At 26.2% G+C, this 21,107-nt stretch overlaps 1 protein-coding gene across 3 annotated transcripts in view; it reads right to left on the bottom strand.

Moving 5' to 3' along the window:
* The window catches only part of LOC111034013 (cyclin-dependent kinase 14), a 48,350-nt gene that overhangs the window by 6,229 nt on the left and 21,014 nt on the right, over positions 1-21,107 (bottom strand). For all 3 annotated transcript variants that reach the window (XM_022315023.1, XM_022315025.1, XM_022315024.1), the window contains 2 exons: positions 13,729-13,881; positions 205-401 (listed from right to left, as the gene is read on the bottom strand). In XM_022315023.1, coding sequence (XP_022170715.1) covers positions 205-401; positions 13,729-13,881 — 350 coding nt within the window. The remainder of the gene's footprint in view (positions 1-204; positions 402-13,728; positions 13,882-21,107) is intronic.

Raw genomic sequence — 21,107 nt, 5'->3', positions numbered from 1 at the left:
CGAGGTATAAAAAGGTTTAACATTTCTTGGTCGCTTAAAGCTATATTATAATGAATGGAGTTATAAATGTCATTAGTGTTCAAAACAAAACTGGATTTCATTTTATTTTTTACCAAGGATGGGGGATAGATTTAAGTACTTTACTTTTAACACGCATATAAATATAATATATACTTATCAAGTCAAACTTAAGCAAATACATACCCCAAATGCCGAATACCGTTTGGTTCGTCTGTGGTTGGGTTGGTTTAGGAACACTTCAGATTTAGGCCTAGGAGGTTTCTTAGGTCTTAGTATGACACGTGTCTCCTCGCATATAGCTTCGTCCAACAGCTTCGAATCAGACGACACGGATAACTGTCGTTTAACTCGTTCTTGATCACCAAGACCAGAACTCCAGTCTAAAAATATAATAAATATAAAACTGTACTTTGGGATTAAATTCGTAATAAACGTTCCTATTTTTTTTCTTTTTAATGAATTTACATTAATTCAATACAAATATTTCGCTGCTTACATTATACAGTTGTCTAATATTACTACTATACAATTATTTTCCAATTAATAATAAAAATTAAACCAGTTTATGTTTGTTGTTAATACGAGTATTATATCCGCCCTTTCTGATAAAACACGTTATTATAATCGAATGTCGTACATACGAGAAACCTAAGACAAGAAGCTTTCAGCCCAGATCATACAACAACTGATCATCTTCATTAGGCTTAAACATCTCAAAACTAAATATTTTATTGTAAACCATGTAAAGGTATATGTATAGGTATATGTATAGTGTATATATATATTTAAAAAACAATTTCATCATTAATAATTTATCTATATTTCCATACGATGTTTTATTTCTAATATGTGTTATGATAACATAGTTAAATTAAATACATAATTATACAAGCAATTAAAAGTGTATGATAATTTGAATAATAAATAATTTTAAACTTAGATATATTTCAAACATATATTATAATCAAAAATAACAATATAAGTTTCAAAGCAAAACTTGCGAAAGTAATAAATCGAATTTCCAATACTTTTTGATACAAATTAAGAAGTTTTCATGAAACTTTCATTATAGATAACGATGATTTGTTGATTTTTCGTGTAAGAAGAGGAAAACAAATCATTTAAGTAAATATTGTTATTGATACTGAAACTGTCAGAATAAAAGAGATAGGGTAATATTGGCTAAACATTATTTTGTACATTTTAAACAATGACACTAACATTTATATATAAACATATAAAAATATTAGGTATGTTATTATTAATTAAAAAAAGATTAAAAATAAATTCGGTGATTCATAAGTCGAAAAGTCTAAAGTTGAAAGTAATATTGTTAAAACTGTTATAATAGAATTGTGATTTTTCGTAAATTAAATAACTAAATAGTGTCGTAGTAAACGGTAGGTGTATATAGTAGCTATACATACCTACCGAAAGTTATAAATAATGTCATTTGAACAAGCGTTATCACGGAATACGGATGTCAAATGCCATCCGGACCGGACGAATGACTATAAATTAGGACACCCTATGTAGTATAATATGATAATATATTAAAGCAAACGGATCGAAGAATTGCCCCTCCCTATAAAAAAAAAACAAAAAACAAAATCAAACCAAAAACCTACTAAACAAAAAACCCGAACTTAGAGAAATGGTATTATTGATATTTTTAACAATTTGGTACAACCATTGCGTCAAGCCGGGGAAACAAAAAAGAAATAAAAGTAACCTAATATTAGTACATACATAATATAGTTTATATTCATTACACATTTTAACACACCCCACTTGTATCGACGTTTTTTTACAATGTAATATAAACATACTATATTATATTGTATACGAAATGAGAAATAAAAATAAACAATTTAAAACGAGACTATATGTATGCGACTATAATATTAATAATAGAAGATAATACTATTATATGCATCGGGATTTTTTAACAACATATAATAATAAACACAAAACGAAAATAAAATTTCATACCTATAGTTGACATTTGACAGCGGACTACACTTTTCATTCACAAATCATCACATACGAGGGAGAGAATACTAAAGTACATACCTATACCGCACATACCATGACAGCTCGTAGTGTTTTAAGGGACATAAATAAAAAATCATTAACAGCACAACCAATGCGAATGACGTCGGAATGATATTATTAGTAGGAATTAACGCAGAGGGCACATCCGGCAACTGGCTTTGATGGGCGTTTGTCATCCAAACGTCTAAATTGCACTCCATGTACGCTTTTGTCATGTTGCCAAAGTCGAGTAAATGAATCCCTCACCTCTCCTCTCATTCGGCTTTAAACACACACGCACACCCATACAAATGCAATTCCCGGAGCTAGGGGACAAATTACTTCACCTGATGAAATCTGTTCGTTGACCCTTTTATAGATTACACGACGTTCAGGAAATTAAAATCCCCCGTGTACACAACCGAACCGAACCGAACAGTATATATAACTAGATCTTCTTTCACTTTTTATTATAATGATAATTTTTTTGTGTATAAACTGCTCTAACCAGGAACTACCTATAAAGTAACTCATTCATAACGCTAGTAACGTCAAAGCTAATATAAAATACTACGAAAAATCATTCTTGTTTGTGAGAAGAATATCTTTTGAAATCCTCTCTAAGTAAAAACAATGATTTTGTACACTTACGGTTTGTTTTGTTTTTTAGTTAAGTGCAAAGAGGGGTTCGGAGGTGTATTGCGTATGATAATAGCCTGGCAAGTGCTCTGAAGATGACAGGCCCGGAACTATTATTCAAGAGAGCGTTTTTATTTGTTGAGCACAACAGAACGGTGGCGGAGGGTTGAGGGTCTTTAATAAGAGAAAATGTCCAAGGGAAATTCTCCGCGAAATATGACTCGAGGTTTATATTATTTATAACAGGAGAGATTTAGAAACGAATGGCAGCATAAACGATTATATGGTTTATTCTGTTTAAAAAAATTCAGAAACAATAGCTTTCATAATATTTACACAAAATACAAATGCAATGCATACATCGAAAAGTGAGTAAAATAAAAAAATTATGTTAAGTATCTATTAATTTTAGACTCAAGTAAAGAATTATAATTTGTTATTTTAAGTAATCCTTTTTAATTCTTATCGTTTAATTAACAAGCTAATTATATTATTATATAATATAAACTATCACCCGTTATATAGCGGTTTTACATTTTTTTTCACAACAAAGTCACTTGATATTTCATACACATTTCAAATTTTAACGATGTACATTCAAATTATTTATAATTGAATGTTCTGTTTAATACACTATTATAACTTCTATACTTTATAATTTGTTTTCCGTAGAGATATTTTAATAATATCAAACAATAATATATAAATGCCAACAACGTCTAGTTCGATTAATACAAATATTAATTAAGGTTTTTAATTAAAATAAATTAGTATTGGATGAACTGAACTTCAAGTACTTAGTTAATTTTTGTTTTGGAGATAATAATAAAAGAAAAGATAAATTAATTAACTCTTTGAACAATTTGATTTTATGTTAATTGTGTATTTTATAAATGAATATATGACTAAAATTATTTAAAATATACGTTAAAAATCATCAATAAAAGTAAAATATTTTATCTATTTCAATGTATGACCACATAGAATAAATAAAAAACAATTTAAGTGTATGAATAAACATATAGTTATCAAGATTTAGAAATCAAAACCACCAAAAATAATAATTGTAGTTTGAAAAAAATGTAGTACCTCTCTCGTTCAAAGAATACAATTTCAATTAAATTAATGACTTAGGAACAAAAAATCTACTATTCAAGCCACCTGCATTAGGTGTAACCTTTATTAGCATTTTAGATATACATAACTTATAGCAATAAAAATAAAACTTTGGATCTTTTTTTACCCACCAAAAGGGTGCAACCAAATAAAAGATCAACCCCTTAGGGAAATCTTTGTTGGTTACATTAAAAAAAAAGATATAGGTAATATGTTTTTGTAAGACATTTTTTTGATACCAATCGCTGTCATATAAAACTTTTTTTTTTAATACTATTTTGTTACTGGAGTATTTTTTCAAATATCTTTCAACAATAAATTAATAAATAATTTAAGAAAAGACATAATTCACAAGAAGATGTCTTTAACATATTAAAAGTTGTAAATCATAACTCAAGCAATAAATGTAATAATAAATTGATGATGTATGCACTATGCACTATGCACAATATCCATGCAAGCAAATTCATTTATTGATAAAATAAAGAATCACACTGTATTGTTAAAAATTGTGTATGGAATAGAATGTGAGTGTATAGAATAATTTAAACGGTATAGGTGTGCCCGTAATTATTCGTATATAAATATAAATACTCGAAATAAAATATAGATAAAAATAAGATTCAATAAATATGTCATCAAAATGTTTTAAAACATTAAAATATAAAATTCACAGCTAAGATAATATACAAAATAGTTTCTTACGGGGTTTAGCCTTCAAATGTCATATAATGCGTAAGCCATACTCTCCTTACCAGTCACCATCATTAAATTTCTTTCATATTGTTAGTTTACCAGAAAGAAGAAAAATAAAAGACTTAAAATGTTTATTTAAACTTGTAAATGGTTATATTGAATGTCTAGAAATATTAAGTTTTTTTAATTTTAATGTCGCTCAGCGTAGAACCAGATCAACTACTATTTTTTATGTATTTTCTCAAAAAATAAATTATGCTTTAGCCTCACCTATATTAACGGGATGGTGAAATTAGCTTCAGTGTACCAAAAATGTATTTATTTAACTTTACTTCCTCGGGAACTTTTAGTATATATGTGAATATAATTGTTTGTATTTAATATATTCATATTATTATTGTATTATTATCAGTTAATACAACTTACTGTATTACTGTCATATTTGTACAATATATATTATATATAGTATATATATATATACTATAAATATTGAATTTGGATCTTATGAACCTTAGAACATTTTAAATAAATAAATAAATGATAAACGGTTAAGAGTATTAGAATAGTTGCTGCTAAATGTAGGTATACATTATAATTATTACATTATCATATTTTTTTTAATAATAATTTTAATGTGTTTTTTAGTAGGTAAAAGATATAGGTGCCTACATATATTTTTTTAATGCAAGTAATACCATTTGTTTAATTATTTTCATAATAGAGCACTATTATAAAATTATGTGTTAATAATAATTGCATTAAACTATATTATTTTTTTTTATGTAATTCTTTATAATGAATGCTTAATAATAATAACAATACATGAATAAATATATTATTTATTGAAATGGTTATTATTATGTTATCAACCATACAATATGGCATATGTAATGTATAGTTTTAAATAAATTTAATATTACCAAAATATAGAATAAAATGGTCTAATATTTAATTTTAATTGTAAAAAAATGAAAATATTTTAGAATAATACTGAGCACCATATCCGTTCGAAGACAACACAGATAATAATCAAATAATGGACTTTCGTATTAAAAGACTAATTATCTTAAGGATGAAAACTTGATTAAAACAAGTTTAGTAAAATTTGAATTTAAATTAAAACGAGTATAACAAGAACTGTAATTAAGCTAAGAAGAGATGGCTCACTTATGTAAAATTATATGTTCCTTAAATTTTAACGACAGATTTTATGGTTATATACTCTAAAATGTTAATTCCACTACATACGATTTTGTATAAATAATAACTATACTTTAGTTAGTTACTATAGATAATCAAATCAAAAAACAAAATTCATATTTATAAATTAAAATCGGTTGATAATTCAAAAAATAAAATATTAAGTGTTTTGATAAAATATTAAAGTGATATTATTTTTTTCATTAGTAAACAATGATTTTAAAATGATTATGTAAAATGGTCAACACTTTTACGAACGCTTAAATTGTTATGCAAAGAATAAAAAAACAGATTAAATATTGCTTCAGTCGGTGGGTCAAACAAAATACTGTTCATTTAATTAAAAGTTATGGTCACCTTTAATGTCGAACACATAGTGCAGAACTATTGATTTAAATGTAATTTTCATCAGCTTTGCGTTTTGCTCTTGTTAAAAAGAGAGGGGTTCTTCCATTATGTTCATAATATACGAGCCAGACGTGGTGGAATATATATGTATATTGTATAATACATATGCATATAAATATGCACTTTATTTACAGTGTAAGCTATAATGTTATAATCCCCTTTATGGTTTTATGCTTTCTGATTAAGCTGCTTGTTTAATTGTATGAAAATATTTTTTTTCCTTTTGTTTTTGTTCATATCTTTTTCATAACAAATTGGATAAAATATTATATAATATCATTTTTAAGAAGCTCTAGGTCGTTCATTGTCTTCGTTACTACGTGGATTCGGAATTTTATCAAACGAATGTGTATTTTTTTTCAAACGTACAACCATTTTACTTATGTTTAGGAGAAAACTGTGGAAAATTTACTAGCCCATAAATAAGTGCTCGTTAGAACCTGTATTTTGCAGTAGTACACATCGAACACCGAACTTTAGTAGAAATTGTAGGCGGTGTGTGTAAATGAACAATAGAACGTGACGTACATATACCATTTAGAGTCGAGGTTCACGTCGTCCTAATTTGAAAAAAACATAGATATACAATTGGCAGATTTTTATTTTTATCAAAATGAATTGTTAACTTTTATTCTGACAAGAATTTAGTATTTTAAACCTACAATAAAAAGTTGGTGTTAACATGATGTTATGTTCACTAATCTACTTTTATAAAGTAAGTCTTAACTTCTAAAATTCAATTATATATATATTTAACGACTATGGCATACACACACAGATTAACACAAATATGTACATTACACACACAGGACAGAGTGTTAACACTTGAAACTCGAGCACTCTTTTGGCTTTTGCATTTGTTTCTGGATTTACGAAGTTCGTTTAGGAGATAATTAAATCCTTAGAAAGTTCTTCGAAAAATCATAAAATGAAGAATAATTATTAACATCGTCAAATTATTAATGATATGATTTAAGGATACAATAAATAATATTTTGACGAAATAACTTTAATTTTAGGACAACGTTACTCTTATTTTACATAAACTAGTCGGGTGATAAATAATATATAAAAATTAATAGTAATAACAATAATATTTTAAAAATGTATTACCAATATAACATAATACATTTAATAATATTTAACTTTAAGTAAAAATAAGTTCAAAAAATGAAATTCTTATTTGCAAGCAATTAGTTACAAACACATGAATAAATAAATAAAATGTTACTATTTAAAACTTTTAAAGAGTCTGATATAAACAATTGGATACTGTTCAAAATGTTCATTTTAAAGACGAATTTCACTGATAAATTCATTGTATTTAAATTGAATGAATTTGCACTCTAATAAATGTTAGTTAACGAACCCATTTATAAATATTAGGCAGGTACGTAAGCATTCATTCATGAAATGATACTTTTTGAATCGCATTAAAAACAATTAATTAAATACCTACTTGATAAGTATATAATATACAGTATTTGTTTTTAAGTTAATAAAAATGTAGTAGCTAATATTTAGGTTATACGGAAATTAAAAACTAAATAGGTTTATTACTTTTAAATTAAACTTCGGGAATGAAGTTTTTATTTTAGATTTTTGAAAATAAAAAAATTTTAAAAACCCAGTAAGTTATATGTATAAAACATGAAGCTGTTGGGGTTAACGTTTTAGGGTTGGTTGAATATAAATATGGCGCACTGTCTTTATTACTAATAACGAGATGGAAAGCGGCAGCTTAAATTCTTTTTACAAACCCTACATACCGCAGAAGATTCAACAAATAGATACATAATGCTATCGGATGATGTAAACGGCTTCATTTTTTTTCCAGTCACCAATCAAAAGTGAAACGTTACCACACATAGATGAGACCTGCAGGGACACAAGCACTAAAGGTTGTGACATAGCCGCTTAACGAGGTTGACATGCATATGGGGCGGGTATTTGACAAACCACCGTAATGGGATTTTGATGGGTTCACCTTTATACTTATGACAAATTAAATTGAGCTAATGCTGCAAGTAACAACTTAGGTAAACTGTAAGTATGAGTAGTGGTTTTTGACCACAATAGTAAATTGCTGTTTTTCATTTGTAGAAAATCGAATTTTCTAATAGTACAAATGGCAATGTAAACAATCAACACAACATATCGATTATTAAAATCCTGTTTAACTGTATAAGTAGAGCAATGCTAACCTATTTTTAATTTTAAACTTATACTTTCTTAGCGGGCAATGTATTTTTTGAACATTGGTCTTAAATAAACAATGGTAGATACTCAATAAATACAAAATAATTAATAGTAAGACATAATATTATTAGAAGTATTTTAATTAATCTAAGACAATAGAAATGTATTTCTTATACAACAAAGTACGTAAAATAAATAAAAATATTAAACAAATACTATGCTATAATATATTAAAATGTAATAAAAGCGTAAACTCAAATAATTAAACAAAGATGATAGACTCACGGGACAAAGCAATAATTGAATATTTAATTTTTAATATTTTAAATGTTAATTTATAATGATAAAAAAAACTTAAAATATTGTTTTATACTGTTTAAAATAAATGTCAAAAGTTTTATCCCCAACAGAAAAATTATTATTAAATAACGAATTTGTTTACGATTAATTGACTAAAAAAAAATGTTAATGAAACCGAAGTATATTCGTCAGTTTAAAATTAATCGGTAGATGTATAATGTATATACCTATATATAAAATAAAAATGAATTTCAACAGGAATATAAACTAATAAAATAGCGGAAACAAGTACATAAAACAACACGTCATCACGCAGGGTAAGCAGAAGTGCTCCATCTCTCATTGTCAATACTAAAAAAACAAAAATGTTTTTACGTCCCTATACCAATATTTCATACGGAGTGAATTTGATTGATGGATTATTTTAAGGTAAAAAAAAATATTTGGTAAATTTGATTGAGCATTTTCCTTTACATTTTGGATTAACTGGTATTTCTCAAAATGCCTAAGATTTTGTTGATCAGATTAGATACATATGATTAGGAAAATAAATTATTGCTTGGACGCCTAGATTAACTATAATTTACTAAAAGGTTTTTTTTAAACGTAATTAAAATAAGTTATCATGTAATATATTTTATAGATATAATTAGGTATTTATATTTATACGCATTTATTCATGACATATAACTAACAAGCATGTTTGTGGTTCATAATATAACTTAGTGCGTGATAGATTTTATACATTACATATTTTAAACAGTAGGTAGGTACATTTTGTTTTCTTTAACACGTACATAACACATGTTTAGTCTACCGATTTTATTTTTTAACAAATTAATATTCTAGAATATGTTTTATTAACGACATAATTCTTTATAATCAAACACATTACATTATATAGGCAATGTAGAATACAAAATGCTGGTTCATACTTTCAACCAATTGATTGCAGTGTACTTTATTACTTAAAATGCTTAAATAGTATATGTAATTGTTAAACACGACACGATATTGATTCTCATCAATCATGGCCATCTCTAGGGTGTATGAGTAAAGATGAGTATTAATAATGAGCAAAATCACTTGAAAGCCCCCATGTTATGTATAAAATACGAAATGGCTTTCAATTCGTGTTCATTGACTCTGAAGATTGTGAGATTTAGTGACGAAAAGGCATGCATGCACGATACACCCTACCCAGCAATTTTTTTCATTTTAACTTCTTGTTGTGGAATCATTAATATGCCGTTATTCTAAGTTTTCCTCGGAAACAACCCAAAAGCGTTGTAATACATTTTAAAATAAAAAAAGGGTAAGTGGATGCCGCTCTGCTGTACTTTAGGTGTCTAGAAGGTTGCTGTAATAGATGGTAATACATTTTATATTGTTATTACTAATTATTGATAAGGTAGTCGGTAATTTAAATTAATATTATTCTTAAATAATCAGTGATGCTGGAAAAATATTACATAATATACTTATGTTAAATTGGGCAGTTTTGGAACCGAATCAAAACAAAATGACTACAATCGTTATTCTTTGTGTTAATTTGTAATTTCATCTAAATTTGAACTTAATATAGGTAACTATAAAAAAATCTGTGTTTTTAGATTGATTTGGTTACAAAATAACCTACTTACACTGAATTTTGTTTTAAATTTTCTATCTTTAGCTGTAAAAGTTGAACATTCAATATATTTTAATTGGCCAAAAAAAGCTCAAAACAAATCAAAATATTTTGAAAATTTTATCAAGTATATGAATTGATTAAATAAACATTGGTGTCAACAATCTCAAGTATCTACAGTTATACATTCTGCAAACGCTTATATAAAATTATTGCGGACTTACGCTCAACTTTTTTAATTTCCACTAATACCAACTTATGAGGAACCTTGCGTTAAATTTTCAAGTTTTTTGACCAAACTAACATTTTCTTATAGACATTAATTGAAAGAAAATAAATAATAATTGAAAATTTCATATGCCTATAAATAGTTCAACATGGGTCAAAATATTGAAAATTTTATGGTGTATAGAAAATGGTAACATAAACATTAAGTGAAAATGTCATGTATCTATGGTCATATTTTTTAGAGTTACACCAAAATCCAAAATCGATTTTTACAAAAACTGGTTTTGCGTAAAAATTTCCGGGTTTTCCTTAATTTTTTGTTTGTTTTTTTAATCGCTTTTGAAAACTATTCTGAATTTTTAATTTTGACCTCCTAAATGCATTAACTAGATTCACTTTCGGAGAAAATCGAAGAATTTTTATTGCCCCAAACCGTGTAACACACAAAAATAAAAAATAAAAAAACACATCGTTGTAAAATCAATACATTCATCGCTCCGCTCAGAATCTAAAATATCAATTAATATAAGCTATTTATCAACAACAAAAGTTGAATAATATTATATAAAATAATAATAATAATAATAATAATATAATACACATCACATAACTATTATTACTATATATCTTTGTTACAAATATTAAAATGCATACTATATATTATAATCGGGCGCTTGTAAATATTGCACCCATAGTATCTAAGTGACTTTGAATTCATCGATATCTATCTATACTAAGTATATATATTAACGATAAGCATAACTTATAATTATATTACTATTAACCCTAGGTATACTATATCATTTTACTGATTTTTTATTTTTATTAATCCTATGTTACTCCATTTGAAAAAAAAAATTGGTTTTCTATTTTTATTTATTTATTTCAAACAAACCAAAAAACATTGTTGGAGGACAGTGATAGTCGCCACTTCGGGGGGTTTTCTGGGTAATGCTATCATAAAAGAAATATTTCTATTGGGTGCCATTTACTCATAGAAATTTGTACCTGAAAAATGTCGGGCACAATTTACAATATTTTCCTTTCGCTGGGTGAAATTTACGTTTCTCCTTATAATCACATTTAATACAATTTAGTCGTGTTTATGTTAATACAATAATAATAAAGTAAAATTAATGATAATGAATCAAAACAAAATTATTCTACGGAAATTAGTTAATAGAACCACGTTTCAGCTTCTATATCTACCATTTTTATGACTGGTGTTTATTCATGCGTATTATTCACTTAAGTAATTATTTATTGACAGCTCAGAAAAAGTGGACAAAAAGCTTTCGAACCCCTTAAGTTTAAAAGAAAAGCATTAAACACTATAGTAGCCAAGCATAAGTGAGCTCTTGCCTCATGATCAATTTTACATTAAAAACTGGGTTACCTAAAATCCACACAGAATTTAGCATTTACAGAATTTGTCTTATGACGAAGCAAGATGTATTCAATTTTAGTTTGATCAAGTATAAATAAAGTTTTTTTGCAAAATAATTTACGAGCACAAAGTTATCCGTTCAAACTTAATAGTGTATATGGGTAGTTTTTTTGTACGAAAATTAGTTAAATCGGGGAAAACCAAACTGATGCAAACTAATTCTACACTTAAGTAAAAATGATAATACAAAATATTTTAAAAACCTTGATATTTTACAAACAGCTTTAAGTCATAATAGAAATGAAATGAGTTACATATATGTACATTTATTATTCTATATTACTTGAAATTGAAGAAATTATACTATCATGGATCAAAAATATTTATCTATCAGGTTAGATTCTTTAAGAATTGAATAATACTAAATATTGGTTTTACTAACAAATGAAATATGAATATTGTATCTGAATTAATTAATCTCGGATAAGTTATAATTAAACAGTTACGTAAATAAACCCGTATTATGCGTGAGATATGACTGTGTTGGATTATTTAAACTCGGGATATGACGTAATTTCTTAAATCAAATGGATATAATAAGGCTAAGATCACTATAAAGTTCTTAAAAAATTATTTATGAAGTTTACATAAGTGAATTTATTAAAAGCTAGTAAAATAAATATCATATTCACTTTAAAGGTATCTAAACTTATCTATATTCTATATATGTACCAACTTTCACAATTAATCAATCGAAATTATTCTATCAAGTCTTAATACACATCATAATATATTACAGTCTATACAGTATTTACACATACGAAAGAAATATAAAAATAATTTATAGAAATATATTTAAAAAATAAATCTATCACAGCCCACAGGTACCTATAAAAATTTGATGGATATTATTTTGATTTATGGTCACACGCATAATATTGTATAGACGCATATATGTTTAACTTCAAGCAAGAGCGTGTCAAGTTCGAAGATTTTGCATATTACAAGAAAAACCTTTAAGAATGTAATAATAATCTTCATTCACTGTAAATTTGAACCTTGTTTATAAAAATAAAATAAAATAGCTATTGTCTACAAAATACAGAGGAGAAAAATCAATAAACCGTGCAAATACCTATAAGGTTATTACATCTCTTAACTTTTGTCTTTGAAACTAAACAAAAATACTAACTTAAGAATCATCATTTAAAGCATTGTATCTATATTATCTGAGTATGCAACATTTGAGTAAATATAAAATACCTTTGTCTTTGAGTAAATTAAGAAGTATTAACTATTAAGATATTATTGTAGATCGACTAGCGTAAATATTGATTTTAATAGACGTTGTTTAGGGTTTAAAAAATACATTTCTATATGAACAAATGAAAGAGGAGATTTCTATTGTCTGCTCTCTCTTTTTTTTTAATAATGAGCTTTTACGCGCTGCAAAATAATACTCTTTTACCCTCTTATTATTTAATATATTTTATAGGAAGAACTTTATTTTTTCCACATTGTCATACTGGTTGAAGTTAACAAATACATACCGTTGCCAACCGCAATATTTACAGATATGTAATATGATGCAATGAATAATAATATATATTGAATCAATTTTCAAATAACATAAGCCATAGTTAACCATAAAAATCAAACACATAGCAACCTACAGTAACTTACAGTAATTGAACTATACAGAAAAATTGTTTAAGACATAGGGTATGGATACAATTACGAATTTAAATTCGAAAATACTATCTCACTACCAAAATGAATGGACATTTTATATCAAAAATTCATTATTTTTTTTTAACGATATTTTTTAAATATGTTTAATTTGTATGCAGTCATGTTAAGTATCACTTACCGTATCTGGACAAGTGTTCATCATTGGCACAAGGTATGTTTCCGTTTGGTTCAATTCGATCTAGGTACTCCTCAGAATAACCATTGAATTGCAATTTACTGGGCAGTGCATCCCGAGATGTTCTGTTACGATCAGGATCTTCTTTAGAAATAGCTGGAAAGAAATATGAAATTAATATAAATGTTATGAAACATGATGCAAAATATTTTTAAACCATACGGTATAAAACTTTTTCATTTTAAAATATCATAAATATATTTTATAGTGTATACTAAAAATGTATTTTCTGGAAAAAAATATTTTTATATATTACCATTTGAAGAAGATTTACATATTTCCTTCAATGTGTATAGCTATTTTTTTTTTATTAAATATCATACTATTGAGGTGAACAAATATATTCAGTAAATCTGTGTCAAACATAATATACATTTAAAATTGCAGTCAGACATTTAAAAGTTATTATTATTATTATTATTTATTATTCATCGAAATCTAAATGGGGAAATAATATTCACTACAAGAAATGTTCAAATAATAAATAGTTTAAGTAGCATTAACAAATCCCAATTCAGTATGAAACTTTGTAACTTACTATAAAACCGATCAAGACAAAATTAAATAGATTATTATTGTACTCCAAAGTCCCAGTTACGAAAATGAGACCTAGATGGCCGGATTTCACATAAATGCAAATATTTAGTTAGCACAATATAAACTTTAATTATACAATGTTTTGTCATTTAAAAATATATGAGCCTAATTTCAAAATACAAGCTATAGTCAATGAACGATTATGAAGAACACGCCTAGGTATTTTTATAAACATAGTTATCAAAATGATGAAGTATCATCTTAATATATTTTACAATTTCACTGTTTTAGAGAAGTATAGACTACCTAAGTAGAACACTGATACATAGTATCAAATATTTTCTTTTCCTCATTTATTTAGTATTCAAATTTAATATGAATTTAAAAAAAAAAGTGTAATAAAATGCCTTAAGAGACTAAATATGAAAATCACAACATTTTAAATGCACACGCAATTTTCAATATCACAGATAGTCATTATCAAACATTTTTTTATCGGACTCTTGATGTTCAAGTTTTCAAGTAATCTATGATTATAAGACCTAACACAATTTGTTTTATAATACATTTAAATAAGTTTTTCATTTAGTAAAATTGTTTAAATAGTATACGCATTGAATAAATACAATAAATACGAATTAATAAAAATTAATATAACAAAAAATAATTTAAGTACAAAAATGCTTAAATATTAAAATTAAAAGACAATTGTTATGGAAAATGTCCACAATATAAATACAAAAAATCTAAGTTATACCTTTAACCTTAGAAAACTATACTATCATGAACTGTTATTATTTTTTTTAAATTAAATTTGATTTGAATAAATACATTCCAGTACGTTTTGTAGAGTTAAACAATTTGTAAAATGTAATAAACGACAATTAATATACAGACGATATCACCAACTATGAAGACCCTTGGACTTCGTAATCAAAATGTAAATCGTATTATATTTCAAAGTTGAAAACTATTTGGTTGAAATATAAAAAACTCTACGTTATAAAATTATTTTGCCAATGCGCATTTCCTTTGATAGTCATCCACATAATTCATTAATTAAAATATTTGTGTTTTTCAATGTACTGTAAATAAATTACCATAATATATAACATGAAAATATCTTATTCCAGTTTCAGTCAGGTTGCCCTAATCCAGCGTTTCCCAGACCATGCGTCGCAAAATTTTTTTGATGGGTTGTGACTCTCAGTTACGATTACGGTTAATTTGGCCGTAAATTGATACTCATATATTGTATAAAAATAATGTGAAGTCCAATTAGTATTGTAGAATGAATTACATCGATTTTACATTGGATATCATAATATTTTTAGTAATCTTTATATTATTTAATTACGATTATGGAATATTTGTTATCTTATCGGTGAGAACAATAAAATTTATTATAATAAAAATTTTATATATTTATGGCATACTTGATTTTTTTTTGTTTTTTTAGCAGGGGGTCGCTCAGCCAATAAAGATTAAATTTAGGGGTCGCCATTGCAAAAAGTTTGGGAAACACTGCCCTAATCAATTAACATTAAATTGATGAAAAATGCAAAATGAAACAAAACAAAAATATGAGCAATTTGATCTGCTATATGCATATTTTATAGGAACCACTATACGTCGTAAACCCATTAATACATTTAGTTAAGTAATGCATTACAGTATACCAATACACGAATTAATATTATTACTGTACATAGTAGTTGTAATTTATTACTTTGTTAAGTAATACACGCATTTTTAGTTTCATAAATAAGCAGAACATTAAAATATTTTTCTAAGAATTTCGATATGAAATCATGTTAATTTCGGTAACAATATAAATTATATTATATAGTATATTAGACATTAGTATATTACATTTAAAAAATATAATAATAACTTAAAATTAAATTAAACGTTAGCTATATTTAAAAAAAAATAGTTTCATTTTTCAGACCAAAACACATAGTTACAAAATTAATGATATTTTGTTCACTGAACTATAAAGCAAATCGTTTTTTTATCAAAGTAATTTTTCAAAAGGTTTAGGTAGGTCATTAGGGATTTCCTCATAAACATCACTCTTTTCAGTTTAGGAAGTAATGGTTTTTATTTTTTTTTCCGAAAATCCACTTTTTGAATTCATTTTATTCGATGATTGCATACTTGAAAAGAATTTAAATATTTAATATAATTCAAAATATATAATAAAATAATTATATGTACCTACTTTAAAGTATAATTTGCTGAGTCTGGTTTAGATCTTCGGAATTTATTAAGAAAATAAGAACAATACAACTGAACAAGGTATCAAACTATCGAACATAAAAACATAGTACAGATGAATACGCATAGCAATATACAGTATACATAGTATTAAATGCAGAAAATGATCACAGACAGTAATAATATACATATAGACATACTGCAGTATTGTTATAAACCCAAACCTTCAGTCACGAATTATTTGGTTAAGGAGTTTCGCTGGATTATAGTATTTCAAATAAAAATCGCAATATGTATTTTTGGTAGAAAAAATGCAAGGCAGAAATAACTGCTGCTGATAGACAAGAGATCTGAAATCACGAACCGTAATGTGTTGTGACAAATGCGCCAAACTTATTGATTTGTGGATTCGAGGGGATTACAATCGTAACAGATTTGTCAGGATACACGAACTTGGGTGTGTGTGGTTGGGAGTTATCCGTGTCTTAAGTCCCGAGGGGATACGAGTTATCAAGGGACGCATACACCCAATGCGGTATAATACGGTATAGTATCTCATTTGCTCGTTCGAGCAGTATAGGTGACACGCATGTGTTTCCTTCTCCTTTAAGCATTTTTATTCCAATGAAATAAAATAAAAAAGATATTTTAATCGAAAACACAAGCTTGATTGAATAACATGGCTTTCAGGAGAACTAATTGAAACGGGTTAATAGGTAAGGCAATTGATTTATTTTTGGCGCATAAGCGATTAAACTTCTCGGTTCATTAATCAACCAACCCTCATTTGATGTTTTTTTAATGACTTGAGAAATATTTAATTACGTTGACATCTTATTTAAGCGACAAAATATTACAGTTGGAAAATTGCTAGTTGTAATTGAAAAGCTCTAAAATGAATACATTCCTTCAACGATAGTAATACACGGATGTAGATAAATTAAGGCTAAAAGTGAAAAACACTTCATTGAACCAATAGGCGCCTACATGTACCTATATCCTACTTCGTGAATAAAATGATTAATATATAAGTAGCGGTACGTACAATATTATAGAGATCTGGCTATGTTCCATATCGTTTGGTGCTACCATACCGTATAAAAGGTTCCAGTCCATAAATACGTAGAACGTAAAACAATTTCTAGACGCATAAACGTGTTCCAAACGATTAGAACACATTATAATAAAAGCATGCATTAAACACGTAGATTGTATATCATAACTAAGATAATACTAATCACAAATAAGTTATATGTAATTAATATAAAACAAAGCTGAATACATTACAAAAATACAATATTACTATCAAGCAAAACATTTCATATTCCACTTTGAACCTAAAAAACAAAATGTAGGTATATAATATACATACGAGTATAATTAAGTTTATATTTTGTTGAAATCGTATGTAAATATAAGTTATAAGTATATCGATAAACGAATACTGGTCTGTTATTATGTTTATTCAGTTATGAATTTAAAGTTATAACTTATAATATTTGAACAAACTATATATCAGAATACTTGTTAAATTCATATTTTAACCAAAAATATCTAAAATCGAAAGCACTAAAATACTAAAAATAAATGAAACTTATAAATAAAATCTGTAGACATATTTTGAAAATAACTTTTCAAACCTAGTTTTAAGCACCAAAACTGCATAACATAAGTACATACCTACCATATTATAATAAAATAGTATGACAAAATGTTGTGCCTTAATAGAAAAAAAAGCAATACAACTAATATACGCCTAAATGACCGTGATTTAAAATGATTTATGTTTGAACGATGTGTCGATGTGTGTGTGTGTATTTAAGTACATTAAGCTACATAATATCGTAAAAATCAAATAAATTCTATACTTAAAATTAACAATTTCATCAATCCCACTGGTGTGTTTAAAAATAATAAATGTACACATATTGCATTGTATTAATACTTTACGGATATAAATAGTTGGTTAAAAATATGATCACAGCATTTTTATACGAAGTTCTACATTTTATGAAAATTCAATTCATATTGAAATAACTTATTTATCATACAGAAACTACCGCCACGTCTAAAGCTGCGGTTAGAGTCTAGCCTAACAATGAAGCCGGGTAGCCCATGTCTAAAAACTTTACACACAATAACAATATATCCAAGCCATTAATATATCAAAACCATTATACTGTTACTGAGCTGTTAGGGGTCTTTTGAATTTCCTATTATTGTTACCAAAAACAACAGCCAGGCAAATCACTGGACGATTTAATATTTTAATTAATGCATCTACCAGATGACGCCTATGCAGTTGAGTTATTATATTACTTTTTTATGTATCCATTCATAATATATATTTAATATACAAATTAACTAAGCTTTTTTTCATACGCAGAATAGTTCTGGTTCGGTTAAGGTTTTTTAAATGATTATAATTAATTTAATATTCTTTTAAAGGGAATTAACGTTTGTCAAAAGATTATTCTAAAGCTAAATTATTATTTATTACATATGGTAGGACACTTAATTATTACCTGAATTAACACAAGAGAGTCATAAAAACGTCACCTATAATGTTGACATCGAAGATGGATTTGATTATTTGTTTCTGTTACATTACATTATTTAACCAAGTGTTATAATACCAAAGTTTTAACCTTGATTTCTAAAAATACTATTAATTGGTTACACTTGATCATAATACCAAATATAATACATTGTTGTAAATCGTAAAAAAGCAAGTAATCTGATGCTCTATCACCTAACCACAACAAATAATACATCTGCATAAATGTGTTCTACAGTTGATCGGCATTACTTATTGTTATTCTAACATTATATAATATAAAATAGATTTTAATAATAACAATATTATACAAAAAAAAAATAAAGTCAGCCAGTAGATATGACAAGGTTATTTCTACTTAAGTTTCACCAAAGTGAATTTTTTCAATAATCCTATATCAATATATGAATAAATTATCAAGCAACTTATTTTAAAAACCAAGTTAAAAAAATAGTACGTATGGAATTACAGTACAATATCCTTGGATTTTCTTGTAAAATCAGCTTTAAGGAAACAGCAAAGGACTTGCGAATACGAGACTAAAGCTGTCACCAAAAATGATTGATGTTAACTACTATTATTACATGCCGTATACTGTATACATAAAATCATATTACAAAATTACTGTGTTGGTAATTGAAAAATAAAATTCAACTTGGACAAGTTACAAGGGATACTTAATATTATAATAGTGTTCCTCTTTCCATGCATATGACAAATTTCATTTAGACATTTGGTTTATGGTTAAATCAAACCATCAAGTATAATATAAAAACATTTTAAAGTAATTATTTGAATGAATTAATCCAACCATTAAAATAAAAAAAAAGGAAACAACATTAAAATTCATTAGGTCCAATCGAATAAGATGAAAATTATTTTTTAAATCATATTTGGAACTTTTCAGCTTAAATTAATTATAAAATTCCAATCACAAAAGTTAAAAAAAATTTTCTAACCACCAGAAGTAGGTATATAACAACAACAATAGAAAATTAAAATATTAATCCAGAAATGTAATTGTTATATGATTGAAATGAAAATGAAAAAGTTTAAACGACAAACTCAGGGAAATTATTGTTAGTTTTGTATATCTTTCAGTCTAACCCAGTTGTCCCTGGAGAAGATCATGAAAGTTATATGTCGAATTTATTGCACTGCGATTGGGAACTTTTTCACCGCTTCCAGCATAAAAGCATATAAACAAAACTATTTTAGATGAAAAACATTATTTATAGTACCCAGAAAAAATACGGGTAATATTTTTCAGTACATTTAAACGAATGGTTTACATGGGAAAATAATAAACAAATCAAAATGCATTATGCCTACTGCAGAAAAAATGGAACGATGTGTTTAAGAACAATTTTTGCACTAAATCATAACAGCAAGCGCTAGGTATTTAAATATTCATTTTTATTTATCGTATGTAATGTAAATAGAATTGAGAAAACGCATAACCAACCATGTATTTCATATTACCATTCATATTTGTACTTCATTGATCTCAGGGATGACGAAATCTACATTTCTTTATATAATTCGTATCATTATCTTTGTATCAATAAACCCTTTTGAACTATAAAGACACTAATTATGCATAAATAATTATTAACTTTTATACAATTCAATCAAATATGAATAAAACAAGCTGAATAATTGCGACATTATGATGGGAGATTAATTATTTTTTATTATATAGTGTTCTACGACTTAATGATTCTAAATTAATTGAAATTGTAATAAAATAGTAATTTATTAGTACAGTATATAAACCTATGAAAAGTATTTTGTATGTTATAATATTTTTATTATAAAAATAAGTAAAACTTCTCATTTGTAAATATGTATAATTAATATTGGTAACATTTATATTTTTGACAATAATCATATATTTCTACGTGAAAGCATTACTTAAAATCAGAATTTATCCGTGGAAGAAAAATTATGAATAGTAGTATAAGTAAGTCAAAACATTTGTATGAGTATAAAAATATAATAAAACTGT

Source organism: Myzus persicae, unplaced genomic scaffold, assembly GCF_001856785.1.
Source record: "Myzus persicae strain clone G006 unplaced genomic scaffold, MPER_G0061.0, whole genome shotgun sequence".
Lineage (NCBI taxonomy): Eukaryota > Metazoa > Arthropoda > Insecta > Hemiptera > Aphididae > Myzus > Myzus persicae.
The sequence above is the reverse complement of the archived record's forward strand: the minus strand, read 5'-3'. Positions and strand labels throughout refer to the sequence as shown.